Genomic DNA, 17,025 nt, shown 5'->3' with positions numbered 1-17,025 from the left:
CTTTATTGTTTATTGTATCCTTTTGGATCCCCATTAGTCTTCATAGAGATGAAGACTATTCTTCCTGGGGTCCACATTAAATCAAACAATTATTACACAATTACATCATTACAGCATTTATACAGATAATAACATGAAGTCATTCATCCTAACATGATTATAATGTATATTAACATGATTAGAATATATATTAAATAGTACAAGGCATGATTATGAAAAGAGTTACATGATTATAGAAGAGTATATGAGGTAAGCATAAATTTTACCATGACGTTCAATGCAGATGTATTAACATACTTGAGTTCAACTTAACATGATTTCATATTTTCATAGAAGACTATTGCAGCATAAGATTATGACTAAATGTAACTAAGTCGTCTGCAGCCATTAAGAGCATTAAACAAGTTAAAAATGTATAGTTCAGTATGAATTATGTATTTTTCTGTATTTGGTGCACCAATGTTTCATCTACTTTTCATCAACAATCATTTAACTATATCACCTCAGCTGCATCATTCATATGTTAGAGTCATCATTACCTGTTTCTCTTAAGGAATATTTTAAAACTTTCTGTGCAGGTGAAATTCTGTTAATGTTTTCCTTTAACTAGTGGTGGAATGTAACTAACTACATCATCTCAAATACTGTACTTAAGTGCAAATTCAGGTTACTTGCACTTATTTTTATTTTATGGTACTTGGTACTTCTATTTCACAACATCTCCTTCCTGTGAAAACCATGTTTCTCCAGATGTGTTGTCATTTTGAATCTTTGTTATAAAATAAAGGATCAAGTATTCCTTTATGTGTGGGGGAAAAAACGTAAATAACAGCTGAAGCTGATGAAAACTGCTTTTTTCTGTGCTCGTGAGAAGTTGACTTCTTGAAGATACTGGCTTCTCATAAGACGCCGACAATTGTCTAATAACTATAGATTAAACTCCAAAACAGTGTAGAAAGGAGTTAGCACAACTTTTAACATCAGCAGTAACATACAACAAACACATTTATGCAGCAGTCTTTTTTTTTTTTTTTTTTTTTAACTTTATTGCCTTTATGCACATTTACAGACAATTAACATCACAAAGGAAAACAAATCAAAACATCTTGAGATTGGGTTTCATCTGTCACACAAATGGCACTGTAAAGGGTATTACACATATTTGATCTGGTTCTGTATTCCAAAAAAAGAAAAAAATAATAAAAAATAATAATAAATAAATAAATAAAAAGGGCTAATTTAGATAATAATAGTGTATAAGAGTCTTAAGCCATGCAGCAGTAATTTTAATACACAATCATCACACATCATAGTAGATGGGGAACATTTTACTGTGCCATGAATACTTTCACTTTAAATAAATTCAGTCAATACTCTACAATCTTTTACTGAAGTAAGTTTTTAAATGTTTTTAAATTAACTGACTGTTAAGTTATTACCCAGTCAATAGTTGAACCTTAAAGGTAATGCTGGGTCTTATTGATGGAAAAGAAATTGACACAATCTTCTTATTCTCTGCATTTTTTTCAACTCACTCAATTCAACTCACAGAGTGTTAAATTTAACACTTTTTCTGAGTTTATATAGTTCTCACGGATTCTGAGTTAAAATTACACTTTGAAAAGTGTTAATATTTTAACTCTTTAATAGTGTTAAATATTTGACACCCTTGGTGTTGTTTTATGACACCACATAGGTGCACTTTTAACTTGAAATTTTGTCATTCCCTTTCACTGAGTGTTCATTTTTAACATTCATTGTGTGACTTTGGCACATTAAAGTGTACTTTTAACCCTAAAATCATGTTATTTCATTTCACTGATGTGATAATTAACATTCATTGTTTTGTTTTACGATACATTAAAAGTGCATTCTGTCTTTAGCCGAACATACAAGACACAAAATCTGGAAAAAAAACTCCAACTGAAGTGAATCTAACTCAGGTGTTAAAACAACTCCAAAATCAACACTCACCAACTCAAAATTATTAACACTGAAAAAACCAGTGTTGGGAAGTAACTAAGTACATTTACTCAAGTACTGTACTTAAGTACAATTTTGAGGTACTTGTACTTTACTTGAGTATTTCCATTTTATGTAACTTTATACTTCTACTTCACTACATTTAGAGGCAAATATTGTACTTTTTACTCCACTACATTTAGCTGGCAGCTTTAGTTACTTTTCAGATTCAACGTGAAAAAATACCATATATTTAATATGATTACACATTTATAAAACATAACAGTGTGTTAAGTAATTCACATTAGTCCTATCTGGACAACAGTAAAATGATACAAACATAAATGCATCAATACAAATAATCTTATAATATATTTAGAATATATTAAACAATCTTAGTGGGTTCATCTGCATAACGAGTACTTTTACTTTTGATACTTTAAGTACATTTTGATGCTGATACTTTTGTACTTTTACTTCAGTATGTTTTGAATGCAGGACTTTTACTTGTAGTGGAGTAAATTCACAGTGTTTTATTAGTACTTTTACTTAAGTAAGAGATCTGACTACTTCTTCCACCACTGGAAAAAACAACATTACAGATTTTGCTGTGTAGGATAATAAGGTAATCAGATGTTTCAGCGACTCCGCCCCCTCCGCTCTGACGTCACTGGCAGGAGCTGTCCACGCAGCGGCGGTGCTGAAGCTGAACAAGATGGCTGTGTGTTGGGGAGCGGAGAGCTGAGAGAGAAGAGAGGCAGAAAGAGTCACATTTAGACCGACTGGCCGCAAAAAATACAGAGAGGATCGCGACGCTGGCGTTCACTCTCCAAGTGTGAAGATTTGTATTTTTATCAGGCGCGCCGAGCCCCCGCCAGGCCCCCGCCTCTCTGCCAGGCTTCTCCATCTCCATCTCCAGCCCAGCGCCTCTCTCCCAGGCTGTATATTGCACAGATTAGCTCAATTACGGAAGCTGCTGAAGAAGCTGGATCCTGGACTAAAGGCGCATAAAAGAAATGTCATTGCTGTGTGTTGGAGGTAAGAGAAAAACTAACAATCCGCGTCTTGGCACGACTTGCTGTGCATTTCCCCCGAACCTGCTGGTGTGAGCAGTTTAAATAGCTCACAAGTGTTATCTTTACTGCTTTTGGGGATTTACCTGTAAGGATGCATCCATCAATATTTTTAGAATAGCCATCTTGCCAAGGGATGTTTTATAAAAAATATACCATGCTATTAAATGACAGTTTAATGCAATATTTAAATGCATAAATCGAATAATTGCCATTACCCTTAGATTTTTTTTGCATATTTCTAATCTTACTGACCCTGGAATATTTCTATCCGGCTGTCTGTCGTGTCAGCCTGCATGGCTCATTTTTACAAAACCTGCCATTGCTACAACCGGATCGATTTATGGAGTAGGTGTAAGCTTTCTGGCAGCCGCTGTCAAACATAGTAAAACAAGATGTAACCCACTCCCAGCTTCCCCCTGTGTAACATCAGCGTGGGGTGTCTTTTTTCATGTCAAAATTCACATAAAATCATCTCCAGTGCAGACATTTAATCTGTTTTCATGCGTAAATGCGCGGAGTAAAAATAAAAAAAGGCGTGTACAGTAGGCTACCGGCTTTATTTACAGTAGGATATTGCTTTAAGCCTTGTGATTGGTTGCTGTATTCTTTAATCATGTTTCTCCTGTTGGCTGAGCTCTAAAAACACAACCTCAGCCTAGACCTGCCCAATTCGGTTAAAAAAAAATAAATCTAATTGCGATTATTCTGACTGATATTGCAATTGGGATATCATTCACAATGTTGGAGGGGATTATCATTTTTGCATAATTTTTCTCATTGATTAATATATGAAGATGATCACAATGTGGGGTTTCTTGTGAGAAACTAAACAAAAATGTATTTTTTTCTTAATTCTGTAAAGTAGTATTAATAATTGTACTTAATAAAGAATGGTACTTTGACACATTTAGCCTTTATATCAAATATTGCACTAGTCTAAATTCTGATTTCAATACAATTCTGATTCATTTTTCAGCCTTCTCACAATCAGTTATGTTTCTGAATAATTTAAGATTTGGATGGTGTCCAAATTGGTTTTCTATTGTATCAAGAGCGACTTATCACAAAACTTTGTATATGACTGCTGGACATATCTCTTCCTGCAGCCATAACTAGTGGATTTAACTCTCTTGTTTGTAGATTAAGCTTATAATGTGATGTATTTCTCCGGCGAAACAAGTAGAAAGTGGACCAAAAAGATATCGAAGCTGCTTTGCATTCAAAAGCTTATCAATTAATCTGCAATACACCCTTTAAATCTCATTCTGTCTCTGTAATAATTGAATATTTACAGAATTATATAGTCATGTGAAATAATGTTGGTTTTAATTGCTGCTGAGGTTCTGGTCTTCTGAACCATTTTTTAAAAATAAGACTGAAGACCTCCATGTATTTAGACTTTTTATTCCTATGAATCTAATAATAATTAGTCCTTTGCTGTGAGATATAATTTAAAAATTGAATTACTTTGCAAAAAGGAACTGTATGGATGGATTGTGCAAATGTCTGTGCAGTGAAATAATAATTTTGGGGAATTCATGTAACCTTCTCAATAACCTGCTCCCAGAGCCATGCTTTAAGTTTCATAAGGATTTTACTTATAGAGTAATTATTTGCCTCTTAGCAAGGAGAGGTTTTCCATGTGTTAACACACTCCACTCAAAAAAACATTGAGGTAACACTTTACAATCACCAACTAAATAATGTTTATAGATGGTTTATAAACCAATTATGAACCATTTACAAAGTGCTATACATATTATAATATCATAATCATTAAATGTTTTTAACCAATTTCTTAAAGGTATATGAGTCATTTCATAATCATTAACATACTTAATATGGTGTTAAAAATGTTAAAATGAGTGCAACTAAAACTATTAATTATAATTTAAATGTTTGTTAATGGTGAAGACACTATACACTTACATTATTATACCTTCTATTAGCCATTTTAAATTATTTAGTTAGTTAAACTTTAATACAATTATGTATTTACTGTTCTAAATGGTCTATATATGGTTTATAAATGATGATTAAACATTAATAAACTATCTGTTTACAGTTTATAAATGATGGTTATTGTAAAGTGTTACCAACATTCATTCAGCAGATTAAAACATTTGATGCGGAAAAATTCTTTCCAACATATTTAAGCAGATCTGCAACTCTTTGTCAATTCATTAAGGATTTAAAATAGTTGCAGATCTGTTTAAATATGTTGGAAAGTATTTTTCTGCATCAAATGTTTTAATCTGCTGAATGAATGTTGGTAACACTTTACAATAACCATCATTTATAAACTGTAAACAGATAGTTTATTAATGTTTAATCATCATTTATAAACCATATATAGACCATTTAGAACAGTAAATACATAATTGTATTAATGTTTAACTAACTAAATAATTTAAAATGGCTAATAGAAGGTATAATAATGTTGCACAGTTAACTTCTAAACAACTCCTGACACTAAATTGGCGCCGTGGACTCTGGGGGTTTTGGTCCAGATTGGGCTTGTTGCCCACTCTGAGACACTTGATAAATAAGGTGCCTGATCTATCCAGGAGTATAAAATGAAAGATGAAACAAGTGATTCCGTCTTCAGCAGCCTTTTAGTGTGCATGAAGAGGCTGCTATGTTATTGACACCAGTTCTAGAGCTGCTTGCACAGATGTCAGGATTGCGATCCAGGCTCCTCCGTGGTCCCTTTACATCCTGGGGCTTTGTTGGCATAGCAACCCCAATGGTATTTTAGCTCTCTGCTGGCATTTTCTCATTAGTTTCTACACACTCTGTTATAGACCTGCAGCTAGGTTTTTATTTTTATTTTTTAAACTTTCTTTTTATTGATTTTTCAGTAATATCATCACTTCCGCTCCCTCTCACTTCCGTCAGGAGTGATGATATTACTGCGCCGAGTCGAAGTGCTCCCAAGTGCTATTCCGCCATACATTATAGTTCTCCTTTTTATCAGCTTAGAAAAGCGCCACGTTTTATTTTGTGTCGCCATACTTGGTCGTTTAACTACTCGTGTAGCTGTATTTAAATAGGGAAAACGTGGAGGAGTTTGGTCGCTTCTAACTGTCCATCTGTGTGGATCCTAATGAATGAACGGGGCTAAGCTAAGTGCTAGCCAAGTAGCTCCGCGCGTCAGGGCGATTGAGTGCACGCATTGAGACGCAAGAGGTCTGTATCAACTCGTCTTACTTACCCAAATAACATGTTTTAATATGAAAAAACGGTGGAGTGTTCCTTTAAAGCTGCACAGTAACATGAGTTGTGCTGCAGCAGCAGTGATGTGGTGCTGCCTGGTCACAGATGTGTGTGTTTCCATGTGATGGTAGATCTTTGAGATGATAGCCTGTGATAGCCACAGAAGCTGAATAAGCACATTCAGATCTGGCTGCCACCCTCTTACTGTCACCCTCCTGCAGCGAGATGCCAAATCATGCATTCTAACTTTATAACAGAGTGAGCCACGAGAGACATCCTCATTAGTGTCACCTTCTCTCATTAAGGCATTATTCAAACATCTATTTAAGACTATTTACATATGTATGCAGATCATTAGGGAATCATCATGTTTCTCCTGTTGGCTGAGCTCTAAAAACACAACCTCAGCCTAGACCTGCCCGATTCGGTAAAAAAAAATAATCTAATTGCGATTATTCTGACTGATATTGCAATTGGGATATCATTCACAATGTTGGAGGGGATTTATCATTTTTGCATAATTTTTCTCATTGATTAATATATTAAGATGATCACAATGTGGGGTTTCTTGTGAGAAACTAAACAAAAATGTATTTTTTGTCTTAATTCTGTAAAGTAGTATTAATAATTGTACTTAATAAAGAATGGTACTTTGACACATTTAGCCTTTATACCAAATATTGCACTATAGTCTAAATTCTGATTTCAATACAATTCTGATTCATTTTTCAGCCTTCCCACAAGCAGTTATGTTTCTGAATAATTTAAGATTTGGATGGTGTCCAAATTGGTTTTCTATTGTATCAACAGCGACTCGAATCACAAAACTTTGTATATGACTGCTGGACATATCTCTTCCTCCAGCCATAACCTTCTCTCATTAAGGCATTATTCAAACATCTATTTAAGACTATTTACATATGTATGCAGATCATTAGGGAAGTTTTTCGAAAAGGAAGTCAGAAAGTCCAAAGCCAGAAATGAATATAATTTAGCAACAAAGCGTCCTTGGCTAGTTCTGTGTCTTATTACCATTTCAAACACACTGCTGTGTTGCTGAGATAATGACTAGGGATCTGGAAGTAGTTAGGTAGAAAGATCAATTGTGTTTGAATGGAAATATATACAGTAGATATACTGCAGCATTCATATTCTGTGCTTAATGACTACAAGGCTACATACTGCTTATAACATGTCAGAAAATAATGAAAAATATACTTCCCAGTTTGTCCAAAGCGTCTTTAAATGTATTGTTGGTAACACTTTACAATAACCATCTAAGTGATGTTTATAGATGGTTTATAAACCAATTATTAACCATTTACAAAGTGCTATACATATTTAATCTTGCAATGTTTTCAAACAATTTCTTAAAGGTGTGTGAATCATTTTGAACTAATTTACATACTTAAAATTGGTGTTAAAAATGTTATAATGAGTGCAAAACTATTAATAAACTAATAATTATAATGTAATTGTTTGTTAATGGTAAAGCTATTTGGCATTTATAAATTATAATTCAACATTAATACATTTTCTATTTACCATTCTATACGGCCTATATACAGTTTATAAATGATGATTAAACTTTATTAAACTATCTGTTTACCATTTATAAATGGTCTATTTACCATCTATAAATGATGGTTATTGTAAAGTGTTACCGTTTAGTTTTGTCATGTCCAAAACCCAAAGCTATTCAGTTAAATATGACAGTAAACAGAAAAAGTTATCCCCATATTTGAGAGGCTGAAAACAGCATTGTCTTCCATTTTACATTTTGAGGACTTTTCTTTCAGACGCTTTAGAGGTCTGAGTTATTACTGGTAAGATATGAAACCAAATGGTCTAAGGAATCCATTGGTACCAACCATGTTGTGATATGTTGTTTACCTTCTTCTTGTCAGGAAGTGGGTGAAAATAAAAAAAAACAAAGTAAGGCTACATTTTAGTAAGGGAGAAAACTGACATGGCCTTTTTTAAAGGGGGTCCCTCGACCTCTGACCTCAATATATCTGAATAAAAATGGATTCCCACAAATCTCCTCTTTACATACACTACTGGTCAAAAGTTTTAGAACACACCAACTTTTCCAGAATTTAATTGAAAATTATGCAGTTTAATGTCTCAGTGTACTCTGAAATTAATGCACATTTGCAACATTTAAAATTCTTTATTTAGCATGATAGTGTTTTGAAAGTAAAAAAAAGATTCAAAATCACATTTTATGTTGGACTAAAGGACTAAAAAAAGACACAAAATGACCAAAAAAAGACACAAAATGACAAAAAAAGACACCAAAAGACACAAAATGACTAAAAGAGACACAAAATGACCAAAAAAGACACAAAATTACACAAAATGACTTACAGAGACATGAAAATAATTAAAAAATGGACAAAATAGCCCAAGACTCCATAGAGTTAAGTTGTTAACCCATTTCTTGTTCCCTGAAAAAGGCCTACTTGTATAATTCTGAAATGTACATTATTTTCCAGTTTTGGTTAAGCTTACCTTTTTTTATTTACCTCTGGCAGTTCACCACTTACCTTTGGACCCTTTCAAGCTGTTCATTTGACTTGAACTGCTTGAATTTCAATAAAAAAATGGAAAAATTGGGGTGTTCTAAAACTTTTGACCGGTAGTGTACATGCCCTTATGTGACTCCCATGCAGTTAGAGGCGAAAACCACACAGTTTTTGTCATGCAGTACAAATGTGTTATTTTCACCTATTGTATTTCAATATTTCTTCACACTGAGAATGTATTTTTTTTATTTTTCCATATAAAAATAACTGAATTGTCAAGTCGTCTAGTGACTGCCACTGCATACTTTTTTATAGTAGTCATGACAATTCAATGACTGTTGTTGATATATTTCCCAAGGTATACTGCAGGTGAGTGAGTAAATTGAATCTGGAAGAGGACACAGGGGAATGTTGTATTGTGTTTAACTTACTTGTGCACTTGAGTTATTTCTTATTCTTTTTTTTTCATTATCTTTAGATTTTTCTTCTATGTATTCCCTGTCTGTCAGTTTTTTATTGTTGTTCCTGGTGTCAGTAGAATTGCTCTTGTGTGTGAGCTTCTGGAGAGCTTTTGATTGGAAAAACCTCAGGGGGAAAAGAAAAAAAGCCCCTTTAGGTCGTCTTCACCAGGGTTGAGTGAATGTATTTTTCCAATTTTCCCCAGCAAAGAAAAAAAAATGAGAAAATGAGATTCTGTAATTGCTGTGGCAGGGGCTCAATATTTTCTGTTGAGGGTTTGCAGAAAATATGTAACACAATTTTTTTTCACCTACTCCCCTTCACTCGTTCCCTTGTGCTACACTGTAAAAAAACAAACTGTTGTTTTTACGGTAATAAACCAGCAGCTGTGGTTGCCAGAACTTTACCGTAATAAATACAGTGCAACTTTTTTTAATATTACGGTAAAAAGATATTGGCTAGGTTTAAGATTGCCATTTTATTCCATTTTTTACAGTATAAATAAAGAGTTTTTCCATCAAAAGAAACTCTGTTCTGCCATATAATTGACAAGAAAATACTTCATAAGATTGTACTATTAAATATTACAGTATATTTTTGTTAGAGATATTGTGTTTAGAACATTTAACAGTTAGAAAAAATATTTTTAACAAAAGATAAATGCAAAAATTACAGTGATGGCTTACATATTTAAAACCTTATCTCAGAATATCAGTTGCTTTCACTTAAATTTGCATCTAAAATCTCAGAAAATATTTTTCTTTTTTACTCGTAAAGACACAAAATGACTAAAAAAGACACAAAATGACCCCAAAAAAAGACACAAAATGACTTACAAAGACATGAAAAGAATTAAAAAATGGACAAAATAGCCCAAGACTCCATAGAGTTAAGTTGTTAACCCATTTCTTGTTCCCTGAAAAAGGCCTACTTGTATAATTCTGAAATGTACATTATTTTTCAGTTTTGGTTAAGCTTACCTTTTTTTATTTACCTCTGGCAGTTCACCACTTACCTTTTGACCCTTTCAAGCTGTTCATTTGACTTGAACTGCTTGAATTTCAATAAAAAACTGGAAAAATTGGGGTGTTCTAAAACTTTTGACCGGTAGTGTATACATTTACGGTGTTTCATTGTTACTGAAACTGAATTAACTTATTTATCATTTTACTGTCTTTTACTGTCATGGTTTAGCAGTTTTTCACTGTAAAATTGACATTTTTTACAGTGTATAACTGCAGCAATGGTGGTTTAGTCTTGTGCCTGTGAGCTGTAAGCACCCACCCTTCCCCACACACACAAATACACTTAAACACACACACACACACACCCCTTTCCGGCACCCCCCACCCCTGTCACACTGAAGTGGTTATTTTTAGTGTTGGGGATGCAGCTCCACTCTGCCCGCATCCGGCTGCACAGAGAGATTAATGGAGCACGAGAGAAAGAGATAGAAAGGGAGCACACGTGCATACTCGCCACATGGCAGAGGGAGCTTGTAGGAGCGAGTGATTGAGTGAGAGAGAGAGAGAGAGATAGAGAGAGAGAGAGAGAGAGAGAGGAGCGCTGACTGCCTGATGGTGAGGAGAGGACAGTGTATGAGAGCGGGACTGTTGACAAGGTGCGTTTGTCATTTCCTGTCTACTTAAAGCAAAGAAATGACTCATTTGAGCTCCTCTTTGTTGAATGTTTATTCCAACATGGTCTCACAGGAATCCGTGAAATAGCCACGGATTTCGCTTAACTCAAAATCCGTGGAATAGCCACGGAATCGCTCAAATTTCCGTGAAACTGACACGGATTTCGCTACAATGCAAGTTAATGACAGTCATATCCCGTGGCTATTCCAACATACAAAGTGATTATGTACATTCACTGAGTGAATATTTAGAAAATAAAACATATATTGCTCGCTAGAAATGTGATCAAAATCCATTTTTATGCAGAAACAAAGCCAAAATATTAATTTTTTCACTAAAAATGAGAGAACTGTCCGCCATGTTTTTTGTTCTGACCGCCGGAACCTTGAAAGTCACGTGACTTGGAACAAACCAATAGGAAAAAATATCAATGGGATGGCCACGGGATATGACTGTCATTAACTTGCATTGTAGCGAAATCCGTGTCAGTTTCACGTAAATTTGAGCGATTCCGTGGCTATTCCACGGATTTTGAGTTAAGCGAAATCCGTGGCTATTTCACGGATTTCTGTGAGACCAGGTTCATTTATTCCCTTGGAAAAGAACCTCCCGTACCACTTAGGTGTGACTGTGTTGTCAGCAGCTCAAGTATCAGGATGTGGATTTTACTTTGAAGCACCACACCACTTACTCCACCACCTCCCTCATAAACTGGACCGATATTGAATTGATAAGTAATTTGCCAAAGGTTTGCTGGGGTGACGCTATTTTTAGAAGCCAATTTGTCCACAATGATTATCATGCTTGCATCTGCTGTCACTGACTCAGAATATGACTCAGAATGTGTTTCTTTGTCAGCATCACTTTTGCTACCTTATGGTTTATTTATTTTGTGCTTTCTATTTTAGAAAGCTGGACTTTTTAATTCATATATTATAGAGTCATTCTTCATGAAGCCATTCCCAGATGCTCGGAGAGTTTTTTAAGGGCTTGCCGTTAATGTCCAATTAGGTTGAATTAAATTATGCTTATTCCCTGTATTTCTTTTCTGAAATGTAACATCAGTGAAAAGAAGCAATCAGCAGGGATGAAGAAAAAAAAACCCAGCTCTGAATATTTATACCTCACTGCCGAACATAGGGATGCTGGGCATCAGCAGGGTGCCGGATTGAATGAATAATGAATGGGCTGTTAACGTCACTGTGGGTTTAAAAGTCAGTCTGGTATCTCCAGAGGTCCCTGTGTGAAGGAGCTGGCAGTGGCACCTCAACAGAGCCCTTATCTATTGTGTTAGACAAAAAAGCAGCACTGCTCCATCTTTTATCCACCACCTCCTGTTGTCATCCATGCAGGAATACGTACAGATAGTGTCTCAGTCATGTGGTCACTTTGGCAAAAGCTTTTACTCTCACCTGCTCACCATCTGGTCCTGTGACTCAGAGACTGGCTGCTCCTGCAGAATGCATGTAGTCTTTTATGTCTAGATCCTTGCATTCTAACAAGAGGATCAAGGAGTTCCAGGCTGAGAAAAGCAGAGCCCCGCTCCTTTCTTTTAAATGCCAGGCTCGTGTCAATCATCAGCTAACCATGCTGTCGTGCATATGAGCTAAAGGCAACTTGAACTGAAGTCTAAAGTCACATAGCGCTGTTAGCATTAGCTTGAGAAGAGACCTTAACCCAGACCTGGGAATTGGGCGCATGAGGTTACCCAGAAATTAGAAATCAATATAACCGCAGTGCTTTTATTTTGAAAAGAAAAAAAAAAAGCAACATTAGCATTAGCACTAGAGCTAACAAGCACTTTTACTATAGTTAAGACAACAAATATAGCCACTAATATGTATGACAGAATAAAATAAACTTTAACAAACCTTGTGTCCTGTCAGTCAGCCACTATAGAAGCCTTTTAGATACTTTATATCAAGTTTATATGAATTACTACGCACTCGTTATTATTTACCGTTCGTTTTTCATTTAACCGTTCTACCGGTTATTTCCTGTCACTAGCTTTCAAAATTAAAGCACCCGTTTTACACTGGACGGCACCTTTTCAAAATAAAAGCATCACAACATTGTAAAACACCTTGAAAATGTACAAACATGAAAAACAAGCTATATAATACAAAAACATATATAGGAACCTTGCTAAAGGTCATTTACAGTTGTGTTTAAAATAAATGTTAAAGTGATATAGTGATTGGAGTATTTACTACTTTTTACTGCTATATTTGATTTACTCTTATCATAACATGTATTCCTATCAGTAGCAGCTCAAAACCAGATAATTTACTGTATTTTATAAAGCGATTAAATTAATATTGAGCAGAGTTTAGTTCTGAGTTTTGGTCCGGCCCCTGCAACCTTCGTGGTATTGGTCATGTGGCCCCTTGGGGAAATTAATTGCCCACCCCTGCCTTAATGTTATATTTGCATCCTTAACAAGTGAAATCTTTGGAAACTGTCATGTTAGCATGTTTGAAAATGTGATGCTCCAGAACTCTAATTTCTTGTTTCTTGTTTCTCAATTTGTTTGCAGTGAAAAAAGCCAAGCTCGATGGACCCCAAGGTGAGTTTTGACCTGCTGACATCATTCTCTTGTTACTTATTTTTTACAGAATGAGATTGTTTTATATAAAAAATTTGCAGTAGCATGACCAATGGCATTTGTATTCTATTTTCTACAGAGAAATTTAACACATACGTGACCCTGAAGGTGCAGAATGTTAAGAGCACAACCATTGCTGTGCGTGGCAGTCAGCCATGCTGGGAGCAGGACTTCATGTTGTGAGTGCTTCTTGCCCTCTCTCACATCTTCTGCCCCTCTTTTATCTCAGCATGTCTTTCACTCTTCTCATCCCTCTCTTCTGCAGTCTGCCTGTACAATGTTGCACCTCTTAACCGCATAAAAAAGTCATTGTCATCAGATTTTCACATTTCCGAGGGGCCTTGATCAGAAAAAATAACCGGTATGAACGATACTTTTAATAAAAGGCTTTTCTAAAAAAGAAAGGTTTTTAGGCCTTTTTTAAAAGTTAATTTTTAAATTGATGTTCAGGTTCCACCTTTCCCTGTTTACTGTTGGTAATACTGTTTACTGTCGAATAAAGACCCCCGGTAACGCTTTATATTAAGGTCCTTGTAATAACCATTAATTAACAAGTAATAAGGCCCTTACAAGTCCTTACAAGATGCTTATTAACATTATTGTGTGTTTATAAGCTTATATAAGTGTTAATAATGGCATTACAAACACCCATGACCCACCCATTATGTCTTTGCCATGCCTTTATTAATCTTATTTTGTTTGCTTATTGATATTAAAATATACTTTATTGCTCATCTATTATAAGTTAACTATAAGTTAACTATGCTTTTTGCAACTACCGGATCTAAAGCGAGAACAATGCCTTATTACTTGTTAATTAATGGTTATTAAGGACCTTATTATAAAGCGTTACCAAATAACCAAATAGTGATATTTCATCAAAATCACTTTATTCTGCATTTTATTCTTTTAAAATGTAGCCAAACAGAAGCTGTTTGTACTTATTGGATCCTGCAGAAAACATTCAATTCCACTGGGAAGCCACGAATGACTCAGCTGAGAACAACAGTTGTGAAAAAAATTTCTGCCTGCAGGCTGTTTACACAGAGCAGAGTGGAGGGGTCAAGAGAGGTTGTAAAAAATAAAAAAGTAAATAGTTCGGCAAAAATATTAGCAAAACAAATATTAGAAAAATGTTGGATATTTTGTTTTTATTTTGTAAAAAACATTTTTAAAGAAATTATTATTATTATTTTTTATTTTTATGATTTATTGCATCATCTGTGACATGCTGAGCAGAAGACTTTTTGGAGTTCTTCCTACTTACAGCCATGATTGTGCTGTTTCCACTGAGGACTTGTATATTGTAGTAGGGGAAAAAAGTGAGTAAAATGTGGCAGGAGCAAAAAATAGTGCTTGGAGTTCAGATGGTTAACTTGAGAACAGTCTTTGCTGAACAATTTCAACTTTATTTCTTACAACATTCCCTACTTTTCACACTTTCTTGCCTTCCTGCTCTCACCTTTCCCCCTCACTGTCGTCTTCTTTAAATAGCACATGTAGTGCAATGAGCCTTTTCTCATCACTTCCCCACAAAGTCATGGTTGTGGTTGTATGGCTTGTAGAGCATTGCTTCCTATTGCAGTTGTGGCAGAGAAGGGCTCACAGGCAAACATTTACATTTAGTCATTTAGCAGACGCTTTTATCCAAAGCGACTTACAGGAAGAATAAAAACAAACAATCATGGTATAGTGCAATAAGAGTTATTAGTGCATCAATATTAGTCAGGTGGCTTAGCTAAATAAAGGGGACACGCCGGATAAAAGCACCAAATTTTTTCCACGTGCTCTCTATCACCATAGGTTTCAATTTTTGGTAGGAGCCACTTCATCAAGATGGCCGATCCGAGATGGCACCCATATAAAGTCTATGAGAACCAATACATCTTCCAAGCCACTCAGAAGGTCAATCTTGGTCTCAAAATCTACATTTTCTGGGTGAAGGAATCATTTAAAGCTGTTGAGAATATCACTAGATGATTATTTGATCAAATAGAAATGTTCATTTTCACCCAGAGTGGTAGGTAACTCGCTTCAAGTGCTGCAGCAGGGAATCCTGAGCTGAAAATGTTTGGAATCTAATAATTAATGAAATACGTGGCCAAAATGAACATATCTATTTGATCATCTAGTGATATTCTCAGTAGCTTTAAATTATTCTTTGACCCAGAAAATGTATATTTTGACACTAAGATTGACCTTCTAAGTGGCTTAGAAGATATACTGGTTCTCATAGATTTTATATGGCTGCCATCTCCGATCTGCAATCTTGATGAAGTGACTCCTACCAAAAATTGAAACCTATAGTGATAGAGAGCATGTGGAAAAAATGTGGTGCTTTTGTCCGACGTGTCCCCTTTCTTCCCAAATCTGGTCCTAAGCCGCCGGACTATAAGTGCTAGTGACAATTCTTTAAGGAGTAGAATTATCGTGTGATTAGATTAGATTAGATTTTTATTTGTCATTGCACAGAATATACAACGAAATTCAATGCACTCATGTACTGGACTCATAAAAAAGCACAATAAATAGTAAATAACAAGATACATTCTTATCATATCATCTCAATAAATAGTAAATAGAAAAGATACATTCTCATCATCTCAGCACTTAGTATATTCATGTCATTCATTCACTGTACCATCAACTTAGTGCCATTGTATGCATTAAAACAATAGTGTAAATATATAAATATATAAAGTGCAGAGCATTGTGTTAGGTGTGGATGGTTACAATATGTGGTTAATGTTGTGAAACAGAAATACTTTTAAGTTTAGGCAAGAAACCCACTTGGTCAGGTTGAGTAAAGACAATGGTTTGTGTTCAGGCTGTAGAGATATAATATATAGATATTATATGTGTTGTCTTTTACTGGTTTTAAAGGCTGCATTGTGGTAAAGTGATGTCATTTTCTGAACTGACTTACCAGACTGTTCTAACTAATATTTGCCATTACCCACTTAGTCATTATACCAACATTATAATTATAATTATTATCAAAAAGTAAATATTTTTTGAAAGCTCCGATATTCAACCCTATGATATTTTAAGGTATGTTTTCTGTTGCAATTGTGATCATAAATGTAGGTACACAGAGTTGATTCTGGTGTTAGAATCAGAAAACAAGTCCAGATAATTATATTTATAGTTTCAAAATAGCAATTAAATAATGAATGAATACTGTCAATTCACATGAAAAGAGATGTCACCTCAGGGGCCCAATTCAGCACACAGATGTTGTGCAGCACAGAGCAGCAGGGTCAGCTGTGACATTTATACTTCCTAAAAGGAGTTATTTTTGCCCTCTTCCTTGCTGTCTCGTTGCCTTTGAAGAGTAAAAAGAATGACGTAACACCTGCTCCAGCAGAGTCCACGCAGTGCTTTTATTTTGAAATAAAAAATAGCAAACATTAGCATTAGCACTAGAGCTAACAAGCACTTTTACTATAGTTAAAACAAATATAGCCACTAATATGTATGACAGAATAAAATAAACTTTAACAAACCTTGTGTCCTGTCAGTCAGCCACTATAGAAGCC

The 17,025-nt window shown here is 34.9% G+C and overlaps 1 protein-coding gene across 5 annotated transcripts in view; it reads left to right on the top strand.

Moving 5' to 3' along the window:
* The first annotated feature begins 2,624 nt into the window (after nt 1-2,624).
* unc13a (unc-13 homolog A (C. elegans)) overlaps nt 2,625-17,025 on the top strand; it is an 89,645-nt gene continuing 75,244 nt past the window's right edge. For 3 of the 5 annotated variants that reach the window (XM_059341983.1, XM_059341982.1, XM_059341981.1), the window contains exons 1-3: nt 2,625-3,000; nt 13,418-13,447; nt 13,566-13,665. In XM_059341983.1, coding sequence (XP_059197966.1) covers nt 2,979-3,000; nt 13,418-13,447; nt 13,566-13,665 — 152 coding nt within the window. In that variant the 5' untranslated portion in view covers nt 2,625-2,978. The remainder of the gene's footprint in view (nt 3,001-13,417; nt 13,448-13,565; nt 13,666-17,025) is intronic. The other 2 variants (XM_059341985.1, XM_059341984.1) reach the window with 1 other exon arrangement.

Source organism: Centropristis striata, chromosome 9, assembly GCF_030273125.1.
Source record: "Centropristis striata isolate RG_2023a ecotype Rhode Island chromosome 9, C.striata_1.0, whole genome shotgun sequence".
NCBI lineage: Eukaryota > Metazoa > Chordata > Actinopteri > Perciformes > Serranidae > Centropristis > Centropristis striata.
This window is presented reverse-complemented; position numbering and strand designations above follow the sequence as displayed.